This window comes from Necator americanus, chromosome V (genome assembly GCF_031761385.1).
Source record: "Necator americanus strain Aroian chromosome V, whole genome shotgun sequence".
Classification (NCBI taxonomy): Eukaryota; Metazoa; Nematoda; class Chromadorea; order Rhabditida; family Ancylostomatidae; genus Necator; species Necator americanus.
The window spans coordinates 33,730,517-33,750,189 of NC_087375.1; the positions used below are offsets into that span (position 1 = coordinate 33,730,517).

At 39.5% G+C, this 19,673-nt stretch overlaps 4 protein-coding genes across 6 annotated transcripts; 2 read left to right on the forward strand and 2 right to left on the reverse strand.

Moving 5' to 3' along the window:
- Nucleotides 1-315: 315 nt before the first annotated feature.
- Nucleotides 316-5,024, forward strand: RB195_016043 (uncharacterized protein; the record flags this gene model as incomplete). Of its 3 annotated transcripts, XM_064207020.1 has the most annotated exons (9): nucleotides 316-359; nucleotides 423-520; nucleotides 4,287-4,322; nucleotides 4,476-4,523; nucleotides 4,589-4,624; nucleotides 4,688-4,735; nucleotides 4,799-4,834; nucleotides 4,894-4,947; nucleotides 5,014-5,024. In XM_064207020.1, the coding sequence occupies 9 exons, from the start codon at nucleotides 316-318 to the stop codon at nucleotides 5,022-5,024; spliced, it is 411 nt and encodes a 136-aa protein (XP_064062901.1). The 3 variants fall into 3 exon arrangements, with proteins under 3 accessions (XP_064062901.1, XP_064062902.1, XP_064062903.1); XM_064207022.1 differs by lacking the exon at nucleotides 316-359 and having other exon boundaries at nucleotides 445-520; XM_064207021.1 differs by lacking the exons at nucleotides 316-359; nucleotides 4,287-4,322 and having other exon boundaries at nucleotides 445-520.
- Nucleotides 5,025-7,808: 2,784 nt separating this feature from the next.
- On the reverse strand, nucleotides 7,809-8,147 carry RB195_016044 (uncharacterized protein; the record flags this gene model as incomplete). Its single annotated transcript, XM_064207023.1, has 1 exon — nucleotides 7,809-8,147. The coding sequence occupies one exon, from the start codon at nucleotides 8,145-8,147 to the stop codon at nucleotides 7,809-7,811; it is 339 nt and encodes a 112-aa protein (XP_064062904.1).
- A 4,617-nt stretch (nucleotides 8,148-12,764) lies between these two features.
- RB195_016045 (uncharacterized protein) lies at nucleotides 12,765-14,490 on the forward strand (the record flags this gene model as incomplete). The annotated part of the gene is made up of 12 exons (XM_064207024.1): nucleotides 12,765-12,840; nucleotides 13,329-13,364; nucleotides 13,424-13,450; nucleotides 13,520-13,567; nucleotides 13,634-13,708; nucleotides 13,779-13,814; nucleotides 13,878-13,925; nucleotides 13,995-14,030; nucleotides 14,094-14,141; nucleotides 14,207-14,242; nucleotides 14,306-14,371; nucleotides 14,480-14,490. The coding sequence occupies 12 exons, from the start codon at nucleotides 12,765-12,767 to the stop codon at nucleotides 14,488-14,490; spliced, it is 543 nt and encodes a 180-aa protein (XP_064062905.1).
- A 3,475-nt stretch (nucleotides 14,491-17,965) lies between these two features.
- Nucleotides 17,966-18,585, reverse strand: RB195_016046 (uncharacterized protein; the record flags this gene model as incomplete). Its single annotated transcript, XM_064207025.1, has 2 exons — nucleotides 17,966-18,046; nucleotides 18,361-18,585. 2 exons carry the CDS (start codon nucleotides 18,583-18,585, stop codon nucleotides 17,966-17,968), a joined length of 306 nt encoding a protein of 101 aa, XP_064062906.1.
- Nucleotides 18,586-19,673: the final 1,088 nt, after the last annotated feature.

Sequence of the window (19,673 nt, forward strand, 5' to 3'; positions counted from 1 at the left end):
CTGTTGTACTCTGTAATAATACTCTTTTTGGCCTGTTGTATTATTATGGTATTGTATTGTATGTTAGCAGGTGAAAATTGCAGTTAAATCATTTGGATAAACTATCCGACAAATCTGTGGATCTCTTGAAAATATCCGAAGATAGTTCTCTATCTACGACTCCACTGAGTACGAGATCGAAGAGGAGAGATTAAGAATCTTCTTTATTTTTGACCCAAGACCATTTTTTATCCAGTTATGTGTCGCTATGGGGAATCATTTTTTCTAAGTATCGAAATCTCTGTATTTTCTCTTATTCATCTACGATATCCTGGTATGTTGGTTATCGTGTATGTCATAGCATCTCTTCACTCTTTCCGGTTTGTCCTCGCGCCATAAAAATGGCGTAAATTTCACCTTCGATCATTTCGTGTATCTTGCAGAATGCGGTATTTTTGGCAGAAGATGTACTTGCTTCTTCTGATTCTTGTACTTATCGACTTCATTGATTCAGCTCCTCAATGGGGTGGAGGCGGCCCAGGTAATTTTATTAGTATTTTTATGTGAGAAACTGGCACCGGGACGCTAACACCCCTGGGACACAACAAAGTTGGACACCAGGCTAGAATATACCCACTCGATGTAATGGTAACCATTGGGCTTGTGCTCGACATCAGTGGTTTCGCTGTGCCTCGCATAGACTCCTACTGGGAGGCTCTAAGGATACCAGCACACTTTCCTATACTTTACCCTTACTCTGGCCTCATGTCGGCTCATTACACTTGTAAAGATCCTCAGACAGTCGCCTCGGCACGCACCCTGTCGAGCTCTTTTAACCCCTTTGCAACACACATATATATATTAGTAGTCTAATACAGTAGAATAATACAATAATAGAAAATAGATTAGTATATAGCTGAATATTAGTGAAGTAGCTTAGAATATAGTAAATACTTCCGTTTCGCTTCTACCCTTAGACGGAAGGAGTAAAATACAGAATAGCAGGTAAAGATTAATTAGGAATAATAAGTGCAATTCACTCCCGAAGCTCTTCAGTAAGGAATAGGGAACAGAATGTGGAATAGATATAGAGCCTGCTATTTATATCCAGCTAGGGCTCCAAAAAAAGATCATTATATGAGTAAGTGTTAGGTCAAGGAGATCATAAAAACAGACTAGATACAAGCGTATTAGTAAATGTCTTAAAACTACGTATTCCATATTGTTCAGGGTGCTTATAAATGATATGTTTGTTATTAATAAAGCATTTAAAAATAGCCTAAATAACGTTCTTGTCATATTTTAAAGTACTCAGAAGCTTGAGCATGATCTGTAGTATGTCTATAAAATATGAATAAAAACTACAGTTCCTAGATATTCGGTGAGTCTCAGCATTTATGATAGCGGTTTTAAGAGTATTAGAAATAAAAGCGTTGCCATGACAGAATCTAGAGACAGTAAAATTGAATAAATCTGTCTTGTCTGTAGTATTGTTTAATGTACAAATGGTCGTTAGAACATTAAATATGTAGATCTAAAAAATAACATTGGTAATTTGTACTATTAGATTTTCCAACGTCAAAATATTGTGGTAAGTTCCGTCTAGAATATTTGTGAGGATTTTTTCTTCGGCATTATGTATGATTAGTAGATCATCCATATATCTAAACAGATGAAAATTAAATTTGGGATTATGAATATTAGAGGTGCAAATGTACTCGTAATATGAGAGGGTAAAGTCCGCCAGAGCTAGGCTGGTATTGCTACCTTGTCGGACCCCTACGACTTGTTTAAATAATCTGTTTCCTACTTTACGAAAACTATTCTCTAGAATAAATTCGAGTAAAGTTATAAGGTCATAAATGCTCTAATTTCTATAATTAGGTTTATCTATAGATACATCGGAGTAAAATATTTTGCGTTTATAAATTATAACAAACCTTTCTCGAGCGTTTTTGAAGCATATTTTGATAATTTCTATGATATTTCTGATAACTACCGCACGAGAAATGTTAGTAAACATGTTGATAAAATCTGCAGAGAATAATTTAAGCTCATGTCCTTTTATCTATGTTATATCATGAATTATATTTATATTATCAATAGACCAATAAGTGTTTGAGCAGTTTTTATTATTATAGACGGCTTTAACGTAATTACGAAAATGTCTTTTGAAGAAGCAGAGAATATTCATTAATTCTAATGATAAAGGTTTGACACTGCTATTCGAGACACCTGTGATGAATCTAAATTTAACAGGTGTTTTATGCAATTTTGGGATAGCAACTATAATTGGAAGATTAGGATCGCTAATATTGGTGAGGCCTAGATTTCTTATATATTTTGCGTGTTTATCAAGTATATCTAAAGGATTATCATGATTTCATGGTAAATGTTGGAGGAATTGTTAAGTAAGCCCATTTCTTCAAGGATAGAAATAAGGTAGTACTTTTTTGCAGGTAATGCCATAATTAGAACAAGCTTTATCTAAAGGGCAAATAATAAAGTATTTTTGCATACAATTTAGTTCTGTGTAGTATGCGGAAAATCCAGTGTTACTAGTACTGTTGTAAAGAATGGAGCGGTATGTAGTATATAGAAAATTCTTATAAAAGTTAGAAAAGGTATAAGTATGGCAGTCACTTAATTTATACCTCATTTTAATTTTAGATGTTACAGTTTTTATGACATTATCCCATAGATGATATATCTGTGTATTAGTTAAATTCATAGGTGGTCTGAATTTTGAACCTTTGTTTAGTATGTTGTAAATCTTATGATTTACAAATATATTAACATCTCCTGTTATAACATGTTTATGGTGTGTGTCAATAAAGTTTTTAAACTCACTACAAGCACAAGGGATGGTAGTTATATTTAAATCTTGAATATTTTTGAGAAACCTATTGTAATTGTATATCTTAGTGGATAGGTTTAGGATATTCGAATATTATTCTAATTAGGAGGGCGTTGTTTGTTACTGTTATTTCGAATAATGTCAATGATGAATTTATTACTAAGGATTTTGGATAAATTATGGTTATCAAGTTTAGCAGAGTAATATGGAATCGTAACTAAGATATGATTATTATTAAATATGTGTTTATGTCGTAAAATGTCTTTAGGGTTTTTAGATTGGTAAAAACATAAAGTGGAAAGTAGAAGTGGTTTTTGTAAATAGGATATTCTGAAAGAAAAGGGTCATACGTGGATTAGTAAATGAAGTTCTGAATAAAAGACTTATTTTTGGATTTAAGATACTTGTAGATGTAATCAAAATGAGGATTAGATGTAAATAAATCTGTGACTTCTTCTTTAATTTCTTCTAAGTTATAAATGTATATTAAATTTAGCGAGATCGCAATTATGTTTATAATAATGGTCATAAAATAATTTGTTCGAATGATTTTTATTTGAAATGCCATTTATATGTTCTCTAATCCTAATTTTGAGTTTTCTGGTTGTTATATATGGATTGCTTCCCCATTCTCTTGTGGCCCCTGTGTACTCGACTGCATACTACACTTTGGGTTTCTACTCAGTCCTCATCCTACTCTGCGAATATACACATACTACAATGTAGAAAAGGGGCAAGGCCCAGCTCGCGGCATTTCCTCCTGCTCCTCCAATGGATGAAGGTGCTGCTCGCTTTTTGCGCTTCTTGTGTATTGGACTCTCTTCCGCTCTTCTTTCCGTTTGGCTCGCTGATCCAGCATGAGCTCGAATGAATTTCAAAAACGCTGCTGTTATAGAGGCAAAAGTTGGCAGGACGTAAAGCGCGCAATGTAGAAGCTCTGCAAGACTTTGTCGTGTCCGCCCCGACGGACTCCTTTTGGATAAGATGTAAAAGAGTGGAGTCGAATAAGCGACACCCTTCTTCAAATAGAAAGAGTTAGATTTGTTTCGCAACTTTTTTCACTAACTTGCTGAATTAGGACATGTATTGGGGGACCAAAAATGGGATAATCACAACGATTTGTGTTTTCTGAATATCCCATACATCAAACATTTGGCCTAATCAATTTGGATCTCCGCGGACAAGTTTGCACCTCCTACTTGCACAGTAAATACTGTGTATCGTTTACTGGTGCTGGTGTCGCTTACTGGCGATGGTGCTGTCAGCTCGTACACGACGTTTCTGTGAGATACGTTTCTTTCTTTAATTATTATGTCTTTGACTGTAAGACAGTCAAAGACATAATAATTAAAGAAAGAAGAAAAGACGTAAGAAATTATTTGACTTTATATATTTCAAGTAAAGTTATACAAAGATTTGAGGCAGGTTACCAAAACTTCTAATTTTTAAGGTGGCTGGAACGGACCAGGAGGTGGATTTGGACCAGGTTGGTACTATTTTTTTAAAAGAATTAGTGGAGTTGCAATATTCAGAAAAGATAATTTTACGGTGGAGGCAACCCTTGGGGAGGACTAGGTTTCCATTCATTTATACGATTAAAAAAAGGAAGTGATAACAGATGTATGGATGTTCTGTTAAGGGCCTCAGCTACCAAATCAAGGAGGCATGGGAGGTGGACCAGGACCAGGTTAGTTGCGCGCTTTAACAAACTGATGTGGATGCAAGACCTGAAGAAAAGAAAGAACTTTTAAGGTGGAGGCGGTCCTTGGGGAGGAGAAGGTGGACCAGGTTTTTATTTATCATTATGAATAAAGAAGGAAGTGATAGTAACTGTATAAATGTTGCGTTAAGGTCCTCAACTACCAAATGAAGGAGGCATGGGAGGTGGACCAGGGTCAGGTTTGTTGCGCGCTTGAACAAATTAATGTTGATGAAAGACCTAAAAAAGAGAAAGACTTTAAGGTGGAGGCGGCCCTTGGGGAGGACAAGGAGGACCAGGTTGCATTCATTATTACGATTAAAGGAGAAGACAGCAGATGTTCGAGTATTCTTTTAAGGGCCTCAGCTACCAAATCAGGGAGAATGGGGTGGACCAGGAGGAAGACCAGGAGGTTAGGGTGTTTTTTTCAAAAATGGGTGGTATGTGTTGAAAGTGCAGTAATATTTACAATTTCTAGGATGGTTTTAACGGAAGAGATCAACAGCAACTGACTGCTTCTGAGAATCGTTGTAGATGTCTGAGCAACATTTGTCCATTTATCTCAACAAACCTTCTAAAAGTCACTTCACTGAATAAAATGTTCTACGATGCTGTTGTTTTTTTTATCACAGGTTTTTTTTGTTGCTGTAGTTTTGGACTAATTAGAAGGAAATTATTAAGTATAGGAGTGATGCATGGGTGATCACAACTTTGAAAAAAACTACATGTAGTGTTTGGATTATGAGCTGTTTTTCATCGGGACCATTTTGGAACACACATTGTTGGCGGCGGATATGTCCAACCAAATGACTGCAACGCACTTCGATGGGGTCGCGACAGAGAGAGCCTGGGTCAGGTAGAGACTAAACCTGCGGTGCTGCACATGTATATCCTTTTCCCGTATGAACACATTCATTCGCTTATCATTTTTGGGATCAGTTCAAGTTTCTTAACGAATATCTTTATATTTCGACCTATAGGTTAGAGAGCCGTAGGTTATTAGCGTTGGTTTCAATCGGGCATTCGACGTGCATCTATCTTTATTATTATCTTTATTTTTGTTATGTTTTGGAGTGAGAACGCGGATGAGTGCTCTCCACCTCTCAACCACATCTTCCCCTAATGGTCCCACCATATCTGATCTGACTCTAGGAGCACGTAATGAAGGTAATATGACACAACAGTAGGTGACTGTTGGCCGAGCAACATTTCCTTGACGAATCATTGCTTCTGCCAAAGATATGTAGCCGATAAAAGTAGAAGGATACACTCATCGTCATAAGCACAAGTTCATTATCTCAATGTCTAGGAATTCCTGGTCCTGAAGCGAGGAGAAGCCAGCCTTGAAGGCGTGAGCAAGCTTCAGACTGACATAACTTCAAGATCTATTTACTCTACTTGAACATTGTCCGGTGTCACACAAAGGGCAAAGAAACCTTCGAAATCTTGAGGACAAAACTCAAATGCGAATATTCAACAGTACTGTACTGGATGTGGTCTAGTGTCATTTCTGGACTCGATTTTGAATGCGCAGCACATGCAGCGTCCTATTTTTTCCCTCTGTATGTCATTCTGGTCAATTCTTATCCAATTCGTTAGCGGATTTCACTGTTGTTGTGAATATTTTAGAAGAATGAGGCTCCGCCACTTGGACCAATGCTAACATCCCGCGAAATTTAAAATAGTGCAGTGGGTAACCAATTTCTTGCGTTGAATTTATAGGTGAGCTAACTATAGCTCATAGCTAACCGAAAAAGCAGCGCTAGCAGCAGATCCACTTTAAGAGGATAAAACCTACTAAAAATCCACTGTCGAAGTGGAAACACCTCCAACAGAATCTCAAAACCAACCTTATAGTAGGCGAGTGCGCTCAAGCAGTTTTCTGTTTAAGGCGAGTCACAAACCCTTTGCAACTAATGAGTTTGTTGCAATATGCTGTACGCGAGGACGAAATAGGACAACAACTTGTGCAAGAATGCATTCCTTCTTAAAATCGTTTATGAGTATTTTTGTACAAAACTGTAATAGGTGCTGCTCTCAGGAATATTCATAGAAAACCTCAGACATAGAATCGCACGAATGTCTAGGTGCTGAAGAGCGCAGAATGTTCAGGTCGCTTACATGTATTTCAGTGAGAATTTTCTTCCTCTCATCGCATACTCTCTTCTCGTCATCATAACCTCTTTCGTTCGTTTTCGACGTTAGGAATCTAGATATTTCCTCTATTCTCACTTGGTCCTCGAGACCGCTATTTGTCTTGGTCTCGTTGAGGCTTTTGAGAGGATATGTTGCAAATGTTCTGCTTTTCCGACTCTGGCGAAGGCGACAACGCCAAAACGTTAGCCATGAGAAAGAAATGTAACAATCATTGCTTTTACTTGGTATACTTGACCGTTTTCATGCTTCCGTGAGGAGTATTGTATAAGCAAATTGTGTTCTACATGCAAGAGAACCGTTTTCATGTCTCCTGAAGTTTCACAAGCGCATACAAAGCTTAGCCAGTCCTTGTTGCTCCTATTTAGGCAAGAACTCCCGTTTTTACAATACATAGGACACATATGGAGAAGTATAGATGGGTCGGTGAAATTTTGATGAGAATCGACGTCAGGTTGACGGAGGGGACGTTGGCGTGGATTCAAAAAATGTGTCCGACAAGGGAAACTGCCAACGAGACAGAACATGAGAGGATCAGCTGATGACTCAGCTGGATGTGGCTCAACAAGGTCAAGGTCACCCATGAGACTTACGAATATCTTGGGTGATGAATCCGGGAAAAAGGAAACAATGAATTTGGGGTTTGGACCCGCACCACCAGTGAAGATAGACCATTTGAGTGAATAAGTAGTTGGTTACATCCTTGTGAGACTATGACACTCCTGTTTATTGCAGTTGCTCTTTTTCGTTTTGATTTTTCATCTGTGCAGTTGTCACTTATACTTTTCGAACATTTCACTTGTCCTTAAGACAGAGTAATGTAGCCGATCTGTTTGCATGTTGTCCTGTTCTAGTATTGCTGTCACGTAAACATGCTCGAGCAGACCAGTGCAAGCGTACGGACGTTATGAGTACAGATTGTCATCTTAGTCCTTTTCCGTTTCGGTAGCCTACATTACTCCTGCAACCCCGTCTTTCCCGGCGCTACCGTATCCGGCTTTCCTCCAGAATCCAGAGACTCTTTTCTATTACCGTGTTTTGCATACAAGTTCAAAACTTGTGGGCAGTCATATGAGTTTTGGGAGAGCGTTGCGTGCTTCCGTAAAGGACAGGTGGAGCTTATTCGTTGACTAATACTGACTTGTTCGATTTGAGGTGCAACGGAGGCGACTCCAAACCGCCTCTGTTGTACTTCCCAGTCACTTGATTGCTGGCTTTTGGCTGGACCGACGTGTGGGATAAAAAAGCATTATGAGCCCATCCTGGCACAGCAGAAACAAGTCCTTCGCTGAATTCTTCTGCGTCCCAGAGCAGGTACAAGGTCTCTTTTGGTTCGCGATTTGCCCCCTCCCCACCACCTGCAGACGCGAACCTCGCGTCTAACCGGCCGTGTTCCCTCAAATAAGGGAGATCCATGGATCCAGCATTAGACTTGGCTTCTATATTTATTCTAACCATCTACAGAACAAAATAAGAAACAAAGATCAACCTCTTTGGCAGCTACTTTACTTTAGTCTTGAGGTGTTCGAGTCCGAACCTTCTTAATCAATTCTTGGCATTCCAGTACCGAAAACAAAAATACAAGATGAACCTGTATATACACTTTGCATTTAAAACACTGAATGAAAGCGTGGCAGGAGGAACGTTTAAAAACAATCCTGACCTTTTATTACGATCGAGCCCATGCCTTCTTTCTCGATTTTTACCTGTTTGAACGAGGGGTCGGAGTCGAGGTGGAACTATTGGGAAGTGCAGTGAAGAATGGCGCTAGCAAAGGTCCTCTCAGGATGCTAACCGCTACGGTCCACCGCACTGCTTCGCTTACCCAACAGCACCGTGATTCGTGTCGTCCTGATCCCATTAAATTCCATTAAATGCGTGGGACTCTCGCTAATTAAAGGAAGACAGTCATTCTATCGAAATTACTACCTTAAACATGTATTTATCCAAATTTTGCGACAGTAGGAACATACTTAATTTGTGTTTAAAGCTTCCAAACCAACACATGCCCGAAATTATGGTGCACATATAGGCGCTGAAAACGGTGATGGCCGGTGAGACAAACGGTGCCCATCCTTGAATTGATTGATGGTGGATTGCGTACAAATACTGTAGTCACCACTGAAGGGGAGAAAAATATGTGAAATAGTTTCAAACGGAAGTATTTGCCTACAAAAAAGAAAGATTATGGAATATATTAACATAGCGAATGTTTCGTTATAGACATACAGCAGCAGATGTTTAAAATGTTGAAATGATTTTCTATTTTTGGAAGCCGTTTTATCATATGTATATGGAATGCGCTCGACGAAAATACTTAATGGAACATCGCTTTTTATACAAGATAATTCGCTACTGCTGCATTTGAGATATTGGAAAAAATTGAATTTTTAGTAGAGGAAAGTTGCTAGGAATAAAAAATCACCATTTGCATGCTAGCTCGAAGGGCAACGATCCTAAGAATAGGGTTATTTAAAAGTCAATAATCGTGTTCGAAAACGGCCAAGGAATATGTTCATGGAAGTGAGAACGAGGCGAATCTTACGAGATCAAATCAATTTGTTTGAAGGTTGGCGCTACCAGAAATACATGAGAAATATTCTTTTTTCCTTTTCTCTTTATGTTTTTCTGTGGACGACAACACGATTATTGCCTACTACCTTTAGAATTCACCTTTGTATCAAAAACTTCGTTAAACCTCTTGAGTAATATGTAAAAATTTAACAAAACATTCCATTGAACGACGTCGACATGTGGCGGCCGTGCTTTCGTTGACGATTGCGCACCGTGGACTAGATCCGTAGAGGGAGAAATCCCAGTGGATGTTTAGCGGTTGCTCGGACAAAAACAAGTATTAGCCTACCTTGTGAGAAGGAGAGAGCGTTTGTGAAACAATCGTTGGTCGTAATCTGGAGCGTTGTAGCCAAGAACTGCTGTGTCACGTGTGCCTCTCTATCCTTGCTTTCTTTTCTAGTACAGCTTTTCTAGCAGAAAACAGCAGAAAATACTGATAAATGCGGAATGGACTGCATTATATGCCCTTTGACATTTTCTGTGTAAACAAGTACAATGTTTTATGTTTTAATGTAATCCACAATGAAATAGAAAGCGTTGAAGTCCAGCAAGAATGTATATCATCTATGACTTCTGCAAAAAGAGTTCAGCTTTAAACTTGAATAAGTTGATTTTGACCTTATAATAAAGAAGATTTCATTAAGTGATTCATTCATTTTTTTAGGAGCACCGTTTCATGGTATACTTACTAGTTTATCTAAGCGGACATATAATAACGCTCAAGAGGGATGAAAAAACTTTGCGCACGTGACCCTACCTTGAGAGAAATTATCTCTGTACTTGTCATTGCTTCGAAATGATTGGCAGTCAGGATTTGTCTGGAAGCTGCTAGGATCAGAGAAATTTTCAGGTGACAAATTTCAGCCATTCACCATTCACAAAGGGTTTGACTTTTATAGTGTTATTCGGTCGAACTTAATGGATATAAGGAATTTACATGGACGCATTGTTTTGGCGAAATATGATCAGAAAGGCGGGACATGATGTGGAGCGACGGCCATATAAATTCGTTTTCACCGTGCGTTCATGTATAAAACAGTCCTTTCTTCCACAAACGTCCATGATTTTAAAGTCTTTTATTGGTGGAGAATATGGAAAATTCTGTATAGTTTAGGGAATTGTAACTTGATTCACCTTTCCTTTCATTTGCCGCAGCTTGGTTCTTTTCCGCATTTGGGTTCACCAATGATCTACTGTTATGAATAAATAATGGGCACTGAAATTGTTCAGTTTGATGAGAGCAAAAAACAGTGCACAAGTGTGGAAGAGTGCTTGTCAAGCTGTGAAAGAGCGTACCTTACGAAATCGTCCCGCTGTCGTTCGGTTGAACATTTCCGGTTACGACTATGTCTACATGTCAGACGCATTTTTGATGGTAGTTATAATTAAGGATTTGTAGCACTTATTACCGCTGAAGTCTCTCAAGAAACTTGATTTTTCGAGCAATACATCATCTAATGATCGTTTAGAATTGCGCATGTAAATAAATAATTACTCATTATGTGTTCTTAATTTGAGCCGGACGCGAGGTTATTACAATCTTCATAGTCCTTTATTATCGGCTAACATTCCAGTAAAATTGCCTTCTTCATAGCCTGAAATATCAAATCGAACGTTATCATCCGACCAAACGTCTTATACGCCCAATAAAGAAAGCCTACTGTTGGGTCTTGTAGTAGAAGTGGAAGTGTATCGTTTTTCTGAGTGTCAGGGGATTTCTTGCCTCAGCCTGTAGTGAGGTGGCTACCGCACTCTAAATGACAACCTTAAATAGTGAGCGAGTTCCTGCATAATATAAAGATTTTTCTCTTTGCCATTTATATTTGGGCCCTTGAAATGGATCCAAAACGCTTCCAGAGCCTTTCGCGCACGAATACTAGTTTCGGGCGCCAATGTCGTGATTTTACCATCAAATATAACTTCCTTATGACGCCGTACCCAATGACCACCTAATGTCCGCTACCTAATGTGAAGTCGTGAAGTTTTTCCCTCCGTCCAGGTGTTCTTTGACTCGAACTCATAGGGGTCTAGCAGTTTCTCCAATGTATTCGTCACCGCACTGGATACAGGAAATCAGAAATATTGGGAATGAATAAATAGTTTCTTTTACTTAATCTCCTATTGTCGTCTGACACGGTCGTCAGCATGTTCTCCGAGTCATCCTTGAACATAGCTCTGCCCAACATTCTCGACCGATAGCAAGAACTCGAAGAGAATCCGTCACAGTGTTCCATAGGTTGCAAGGGTCACCGTTGAGTTCGGTATCGCCTTAGCGCTCGTGTATAACTGAATCATTTTTTCTACAATTGTCTATATTCTTGAATTCTTTCATTGGTGAAAAATATGGAAAGTCACTTGAACTGCCTTTGGTACAACATAGCAAAGCGGAGAGTTGTTGCCAAAGGCCCCTCTAGCTACTTGATCTATCTGGGTTGGGCTTTGGCAGTGTGCTGGACTACAGCACCTCCTTGCAATATCTAAGTAACTTCAACCTTACAACTGTAAGTTAGTGTGTGCAGTGCACGTGCCCATAGCATATCCTCAAGTAGCTGATTTCATGTAGTATAAGCGGGGTCATCGTGAGCTGGTAGCAAATAGACCGTAGGGATAGGATGATATAGTAATGTATGTGCACTAGCGTTGTATACAGTACGACAGTAGAATGTTCTTTGGAGATAATACTGTATTTGATCCATGTTTTATTGTGTTTGCAAGTTATCAGGTGAAAGTTGCGGTTATACCACTTTAATAAATCCTGTGAATCTGCGAACCTCTTTGAAGTAAAGGATAAAGGATAAAGGATAAAGTTTCTGGCGTTAATCAATCCGCTTGGGATGCGCCCCCACGTTCATTTCAATTCAGAATCGTTTGAGGTTTACGAACGTGTAACTGGCCCATACAATGACTTGCGGTGGTTAGCCGATGTATCAAGTCAGTGTTTTTATCCTCCCAGACAAGTCTGCTACCAATTTATCGACCTCGGAGGGATGAAAGGATTGGTGAGCACTTGAGCGGATTCGAACCTCCGATCGATCGTGCAGGAAGCAGAACCTCTAACCGCTACACTACACCCTCTTTGAAATATCTAATGATAATTGTTCTTCTCCGATTTTACTGAAAAGAAATTCCAAGAAGAGAGATTAAGATTCCCTCTAAGTTTGATGCGAAACTATTTTTAATCTGCTCACGTGTGGTAATGTCCCATCATTTGTCCTAGCTTCCGAGATTTCACATAGTTCTCTATTTCGTCAACGATATCTTGGTGAGTTGTTCATGGTGGATGTCATAATAATACATTTCTTCATTCTTTCTAGTTTGTTATCGTGCAAACAATAATTAGGATAAACAAGTCATGACGGTACTTGATGGAAAAAAATCATGTTTTTTTTTTCCGGTTGTTTTTCTTATTTCTTTAGTTGAATCGAGCTACTAGAAAATTGGCGTAAATTTCACTTTCGATCATTTTGTTTTTCTTCCAAAATGCGGTATTTTTGGCAGAAAATGTACCTACTGCTTCTGATTCTTGTCCTTATCAACATCATCTATTCGGCTCCTCAACGGGGTTGTTTCGGCCGAGGTAATTTTTTTTTTAGTAATTTTATTCGTTCCGCTACGTTACCCTCCTTCTAGGAGTAAGAGTTAGATTTGTTCCGGAAATCGCTTTTTCATTAACCTGCTGAATTGAGACATGTTCTTAGGTCTGAAAAGGAGATTACTACAAAGATTTTAGTAAAGTCCTCATACAACGAAGACTTGGCGTAATCAATTCTGATTGCCGCAGACGAGTCTGCAGCTGCGCACTTTCCCGCTGACACAGTAAATACCGTGTATCTTCAATGATGGTACTGTCAACTTGAACACATAGTTTATCCGGCACTGGGATTTGCTTACGCTGTAGTTTTTGTGCACATCCTTAGTGGTTAGTGTTTCGCGTTGAATTTGCACACATTGAACTTCTGCAGTTGCACATAATCTTTCCTGTATTTTGGAGCACTGATAAAGGCATAAGAAATTATTTCTTCTAAAGTTACACAAAGGTTTGAGTAAGATAACCAAACTTTTGAGGTGGCTGGAATAGACCAGGAAGAGGATATGGACCAGGTTAGCACTATTTTCTAAGAAATAATGGAATCGCAATATTAAGAAAAGGCAATTTTAAGGTGGAGGCAACATCTGGGGAGGAACAGGTTTCTATTCATTCTTATGGTAAAAGAAAAAGGAAAAGGAAAAGAAAAAGGTATGGATGTTCTGTTAAGGGCCTCAGCTACCAAATCGAGGAAGTTGGAAAAGAGGACAAAGGCCGGGTTAGTTGACCGCTTGAACAAATTTAAAGTGGATTGAAGACGTGAAGAAGAGAAAAGACATTTAAGGTAGAGGTGGCTATTGGGGAAGACAGCGAGGACTAATTTCACTAAATGAGGGCATGGGAGCTGGGCCAAGGCCAGGTTTGTTGGCGCGCTTGAACAAATTAATATACATAGATGCACGACCTGAAGAAGAGAAAAAACTTTTAAGGTGGAGGCGGCTTTTGGGTCGGACAAAGAGGACCAGGTTTTTATTTACTACTACGATTGAAGAAGGAAGTGACAGCATATGCATGGATGTTCTGTTAAGGTCCTCAGTTACCAAATCAAGGAGACATGAGAGATGGATCAAGGCCAGGTTTGTTGCGCGCTTGAACAAATTAATATACATAGATGCACGACCTGAAGAAGAGAAAAAACTTTTAAGGTAGAGGCGATCCTTGGGGAGGACAAGGAGTACCAGGTTTTTATTTATTATTAACATTAAAGAAAGAAGTGATAGCAAAATTATAAATGTTCTGTTAAGATCCTCAGCTACCAAATCAAGGAGGCATGGGGGGTGGACCAAGGCCAGGTTTGTTGCGCGCTCGAGAAGATTTATGTGGATTCAAAATCTGAAGAAGAGAGAAGACTTTTAAGATGGAGGCGGCCCTTGGGAGGGACAAGGAGTACCAGGTTTGTATTCATTATCATGATTAAAGAAAAGTGCAGTAGCAAACGTATGGGTAATCTCTTAAGGACCTCAGCTACCAAATCAAGGAGGATGGGGTGGACCAGGAGGAAGACCAAGAGGAAGACCAGGAAGTAAGCGTTTTTCTTCCAGGATTTCTTTTTCATTTTTCTTCCTTTTAGATGGTATGTGAATATACGGTGGTACGGTGTTGAAATTGCAGTAATATTTACAATTTCTAGGATGGTTTTAACAGAAGAAGTCAACAGCAACTGACTGCTTTTGAGAATCGACTGTCTGAGTTATTTACGCCCATTTATGTCACCAGTTCTTCTGAAAATCACTTTATCCAATAAAAACTTCCATCATTCTATCCTATCTTCTGTTGTTCTCTTTAATCACATGCTCCTCTTGTTGTTGAATTCTTGTAGTAATCACGAAAAAAAAATTATTGGGTGTTGGGGTGATTCGCGGGTGATCACAGCTTTGAATGAACTAACTACACGGATGAGAGTAAATATTTGGATTGAAAACAACTTTCAATCCAAATATTTACTCTTATCCGTGTAGTTAGTTAATCAAAACACGTACGTACATTTTGGTTATTAAGAGGAAATAAGGTAGAATGAGAAGTAAGAAGCAACCTTCATCTCCTGTTCTGTTTTGGAAGGCTGGCTTCTTATTCGATTTTTAGCACCCTATAACGTATAATAAAAATCCAAAATGTGGTTTGAACGTTCTCGTTTCTTGAACTTCGACATACTTTTGTCTATGTTCTCTAAGAGGATGCCTAGGTTGTTAGGTGGAACCATCTAATAGCCTGACTACTTACCTGACGTTTGGGCTTTTTCAAAATAATTTCCAGATCACCTGAAAATGTTGCAATTTAGGCATTAAGGCCATACGCTTTCTTTGTTGCTACCATATAAATATAACATCTTAGAACTAGTAGCAACTCACTGTTCTTCACATTCGTGTAGAGTGAGGTCACAACAAAAGAACTCTGTCAAGCAGTTTCCCTCAACTCTCACATTGCGTAATCGTTCAAGGAAATTGTGCTTGTTCGACTAATGAGATGTTATTTTGAGCAAAATCTGACTCATAATTTTATTAAAGAATCATTCAGAAATTCGAGTCGTTGGTCCTCCTACACAATTTATTGTTGCTCAGATTTTGAATATGACCACTGATGTTGAGTGATTCTCGGGTTTCAGTTTATGCGTTTTCATGAGGCTATAAAACACAGGACAGGTCGGTTCGTCAGGCTTGAGACGGCTAACAAATCGTTCATCAAGACCAGAAGATATTTTTTTATTCATCCACACATGATTCAAGCGTTTGCACTACACAAGAAATTATTTCTCGTTACGCGAGGAGAGATCTTTTTATAGTTTAGTTTTAAAACGATCTATATTTGAGAGTAGTGTAGCGCAGTCGGTTAGGCTGCTCGCAGAATTCAGAACCGCGCGGTCGCGCGGTTTGGCGGCTCTGCGGTTCTGTTGGTTATTGACTATTCACAACAGTGCACTCAATAATCACCGAAACCGCAGAGCCGCTAAACTACGCGCCCGCCGGCTCTGAACTCTGTGGACAGCCTTAGATGTTCACCTGTGGCTGCAGCAGTCGGAAGTTCGGTTCCCTAGTGCCAAACAAGCCATCTGCTCTCTCGGTGTCGATATATTGGTAACAAACTTGTCTGGGAGGATAACAACGCGGACTTGATACATCGGGTAGCCCCCGCAAGTCATTGTGCAGGCGTTCGTAAACCTTGAACAATTCTGAGTTGAAGTAAACTTCTTATCCTGAACAACTGATATAATAATATTGCTCTGAAGAGATCTAAGTCAAATATTTGGAAGATTTCAGCTTCGAAAAGACATGAAAAAAGTGAAATGAAACGTATTCGTAATACTAAATCTTCTCACGTCGGTGAAAATGAGTTGATACAATATATCAATATTTAAGATTATAGTGGTCTTAGAAACCGCCAGTCGCGCAGCATTTTCTATTTTTAGCGTGCGCTTAGGCTTGAAGGCATCACCCCACAAATCTGTGGTGGTACGGATTTCAGGTGGAGTATTCGTGTACGGGATGGGAGACTACAGAGAGGGGCTGATTCCGTCCATTTCTTCCTAATTGCCGTAAAAAATGGCCCGGAAGATGCGGCTTCAGGCGTTTTGGGGCAATATTTTGTACAAGGAGTTCGACTGGAGCGCGCCAGCCTTGTGCGGCGCCGCATCTTCCGGGCCGTTTTTTACGGCGGTTAGGAAGAAATGGACGGAATCACTCCCCTCTCCATAGTCTCCCGTCCCGTATACGAATACTCCACCTGAAATCTGCACCACCTCAGATTCGTGGGGTGATGCCTTTAAGTGGGGTCCAAGTGGCCGTCGATATTTCATATTTATTCCATAATTTTAGCTCTATTTAGAGGAGTGATAAGGTATTTGTAGTTTGACGTTACCTTTTGTCTTCATCAGTTTGATCACCCAGGAAAATCTATGCTCTCAAATTATCAGAAAGTGCGTACCGAACTGCCCATTCCAAATCTGATGTTCATTTCCGTGATAATTCCTAGCAAACCAGCCAGCAAAAAACCAGGAGATTCCCGGCCAAAAACACTCTTCAAAAAAATAACTAAATAAAAAATGGCAAGACAACATGGAGCATAGTGTAGTTGCGTAAGCGGGTGCTCTCGAAGCGGTACAGTATAGAAAAAACCGGGATAGGACCGTTGTACACCGCAGCAAGGGTGGGGATGCTATCCGTTACGTTATTATTTGCTATGCTATTGTATTATTAGTACCGTTATTAGCTGCTGTTTGCAGTGGTGGAACCTCGATTCCGGGCGCTTTCTCCGCCGCACTCTCTTGCTAATCAAAGTAGAGCCGCGGTCAGTCGCTCTATCAAAAACATGGATTTATCCAATGCTAGTTTGAGGCTGTAAGAAGACGATTAATTTTGCGTTTAATGCTTCCAAACCAACACTTCCCCGAAATTGTGATCCAAGCATAAGCGCTGAAGACGATGATGGCTAGACGAATTATGCCCATCCTTGGATTGATTGATGTTGGATTGCGTACAAACACTGAAATCGACGCTAAAAAAAAAAAAAGGGGGGGGGGGGGGGGGGTTTTGTAAATTTTTTGGGGGGGGGGGGAGGGGGGGGGGGGGGGGGGGGGGGGGGGGGGGGGGGGGGGGGGAAAAGGGGAAAAAAAAAGGGGGGGGGGGGGAAAAAAAGGAAAAAAAGGGGGGGGGAAAAAAAAAAGACGATGTGTTGTTGTTTTTAAAAAACACATTTTAATAAAATTTGTGTAATTTATTTTTGTAATTTAGGGTTCACCAAAAAACAGAACAAAACTCCCCTTTCAACGTGTGCAACGAGGGGATGCAAGGCACGTTTACCGCATATCAGAAGATATTCACAACTAAAACGTATTCTAAGGTTTTCAGGTCCCAATATCTGCGACTAAAAGAAGTTGCCTCAAGGAAAAAAACGCAAATGCGAATCAGCACTGCGTTCAAAATAAATTTGTTTGATATTTGAATAAACGGTTGAAGAGGCTCGAGAAGCGGTGAGGGCTATTGTAGCATAAGCAGTTAACTAAAAAACGGTCACAAACCACAAAGTGACTTTAAAAAATTTATTCTTCATAATCTGGTAATGAAAGTAGTGTGCTTTTGAGCCAATCTGAGATGGACGACCAGCATTTCTTGCTTTCTACAACTTATGCTGATGACGTCGCAGTCGCTTCAGTGCCTCGTGCAAAATCATAGCGTTGTAGCAGACGGTAAGGAGTCCACATTACCTGAACGAGAAGGAAACTTTCTGAAAAGAGTCGTAACAGAAAACGTACCAGTGGCAGTAGCATCCTTTCTGAAATATTCTATAAACAAGCCTCTCGGTTTGAATTAGCACGAACAATTGAAATCTTGAATAAATGTGATGCATAATAAATAACGTGATAAAATTGTGGAGGTGATAAAATAGAAAACCAATCATTTTAAATGCAATTAGCTACCTAAAAGTTCCTTTCGAAAAATCGACCTGTTGTCAAATCCACCAAATCCAACCACTATAAAATTGTGTGTTACTACTTTATTTAAAAGAAATGAAACTAACCAGAGGTGACTTCGTGTTGAGTACTAACAGACCATATGAGGAAATCTTCATTTCCTTCATAGCTTGCACATTGCTTCGGCACTCTTCCGTTACAGCCAGTTCAATATATTGAAGATCCGCAGTGGTACGGAAACGAAGCGTCGAAAATTCGCTTAGGAAAGGATGACAAACGAGATCTTCAGAAGCTAACAGAAGTGTAAGAGCAATAAGTAAATGTAGAAGCATAGCTACAATGAAAGGCAAGTACGCTGACACAAGTTGGTAAGTGTTGTGCAGATAAAGTGCATTATGCGTGACCTTTCCCCATCGATCGATTATTATATTTCGATAATGATATCTGTTAATTGGCCATTACATCATCTGTTGAAATAAAGGCTGATGCAGCAATAACTCATCGTGGTTCGAAGGATCAGCGCGATGTCGCGCTGTTTTTATTGTGACGGTCAGGGATCAATCCCTGCCAGAGGTCCTATTTTTGCACTTAACGTAAAAGAATTTAAAGAGCAGATTTCTCTTCTGACAGCGACGGCTTTCTTACTTTCAGTCGAAAGAGCAATTCTGATGCTCCTACTAAACGGAAAAAAACATCTACAGACGCAATTAGGGTTAAAATTAGTACAAAGTAGGCCCACTAGATTCTCAATATCTAGGCTCAAAGTGACTCGTGCAATAAAGCTGGCAGCTTTGTGTAGAGGGAGATTTCTTCTATATTTCTACAAAGTTTGGTGCCTCTAGCCTTCCTAGTCTTTTTGAAACCTAGTTGAGAAAAACCCAATTTTGCCTCAAATTTTTGAGTTTTTCTCAACTAGCTTTTGAGAGAACCAGAAGACCTACAAAGGCCAAAATTTGCATTTAGGGGTTTTCCCTGATGCTGTATCCAAATATGGAATCGAATTTTTGAACGGTGCCACAGCATCCTCGCAACGAGGAAAAGAGCGAAATCTCAGATTTTCGGCAACGCGTCAAAATCTGTGTGATTTCAAACAAACTTCCATAACTCAGCTCATGGTTTATAAAAACAAAATCGGTTTGAAGTATGTTGTAGAGAAAGCTTTTTGCTACTATAATCTGTTTTTGATTTTTTGCAAGTGGTTCTCATCTCTAAAAAAGCTAGTTGAGAAAAAGTTGAGAAAAACGGCAAATTTCTCAACTTTTTCTCAACTAGGTTTCAAAAAGACCAGAGGATCCCTGAAAAAGATTTTTCAACCATTTTGTAGCGCAAATCTTCCTCTACACAAAACTGCCAGCTTTATCCTCCTGCGCCTTTTTGTTAGTGATTTATTCATGTTTATTTCAAGGTAACAAAATCCGAC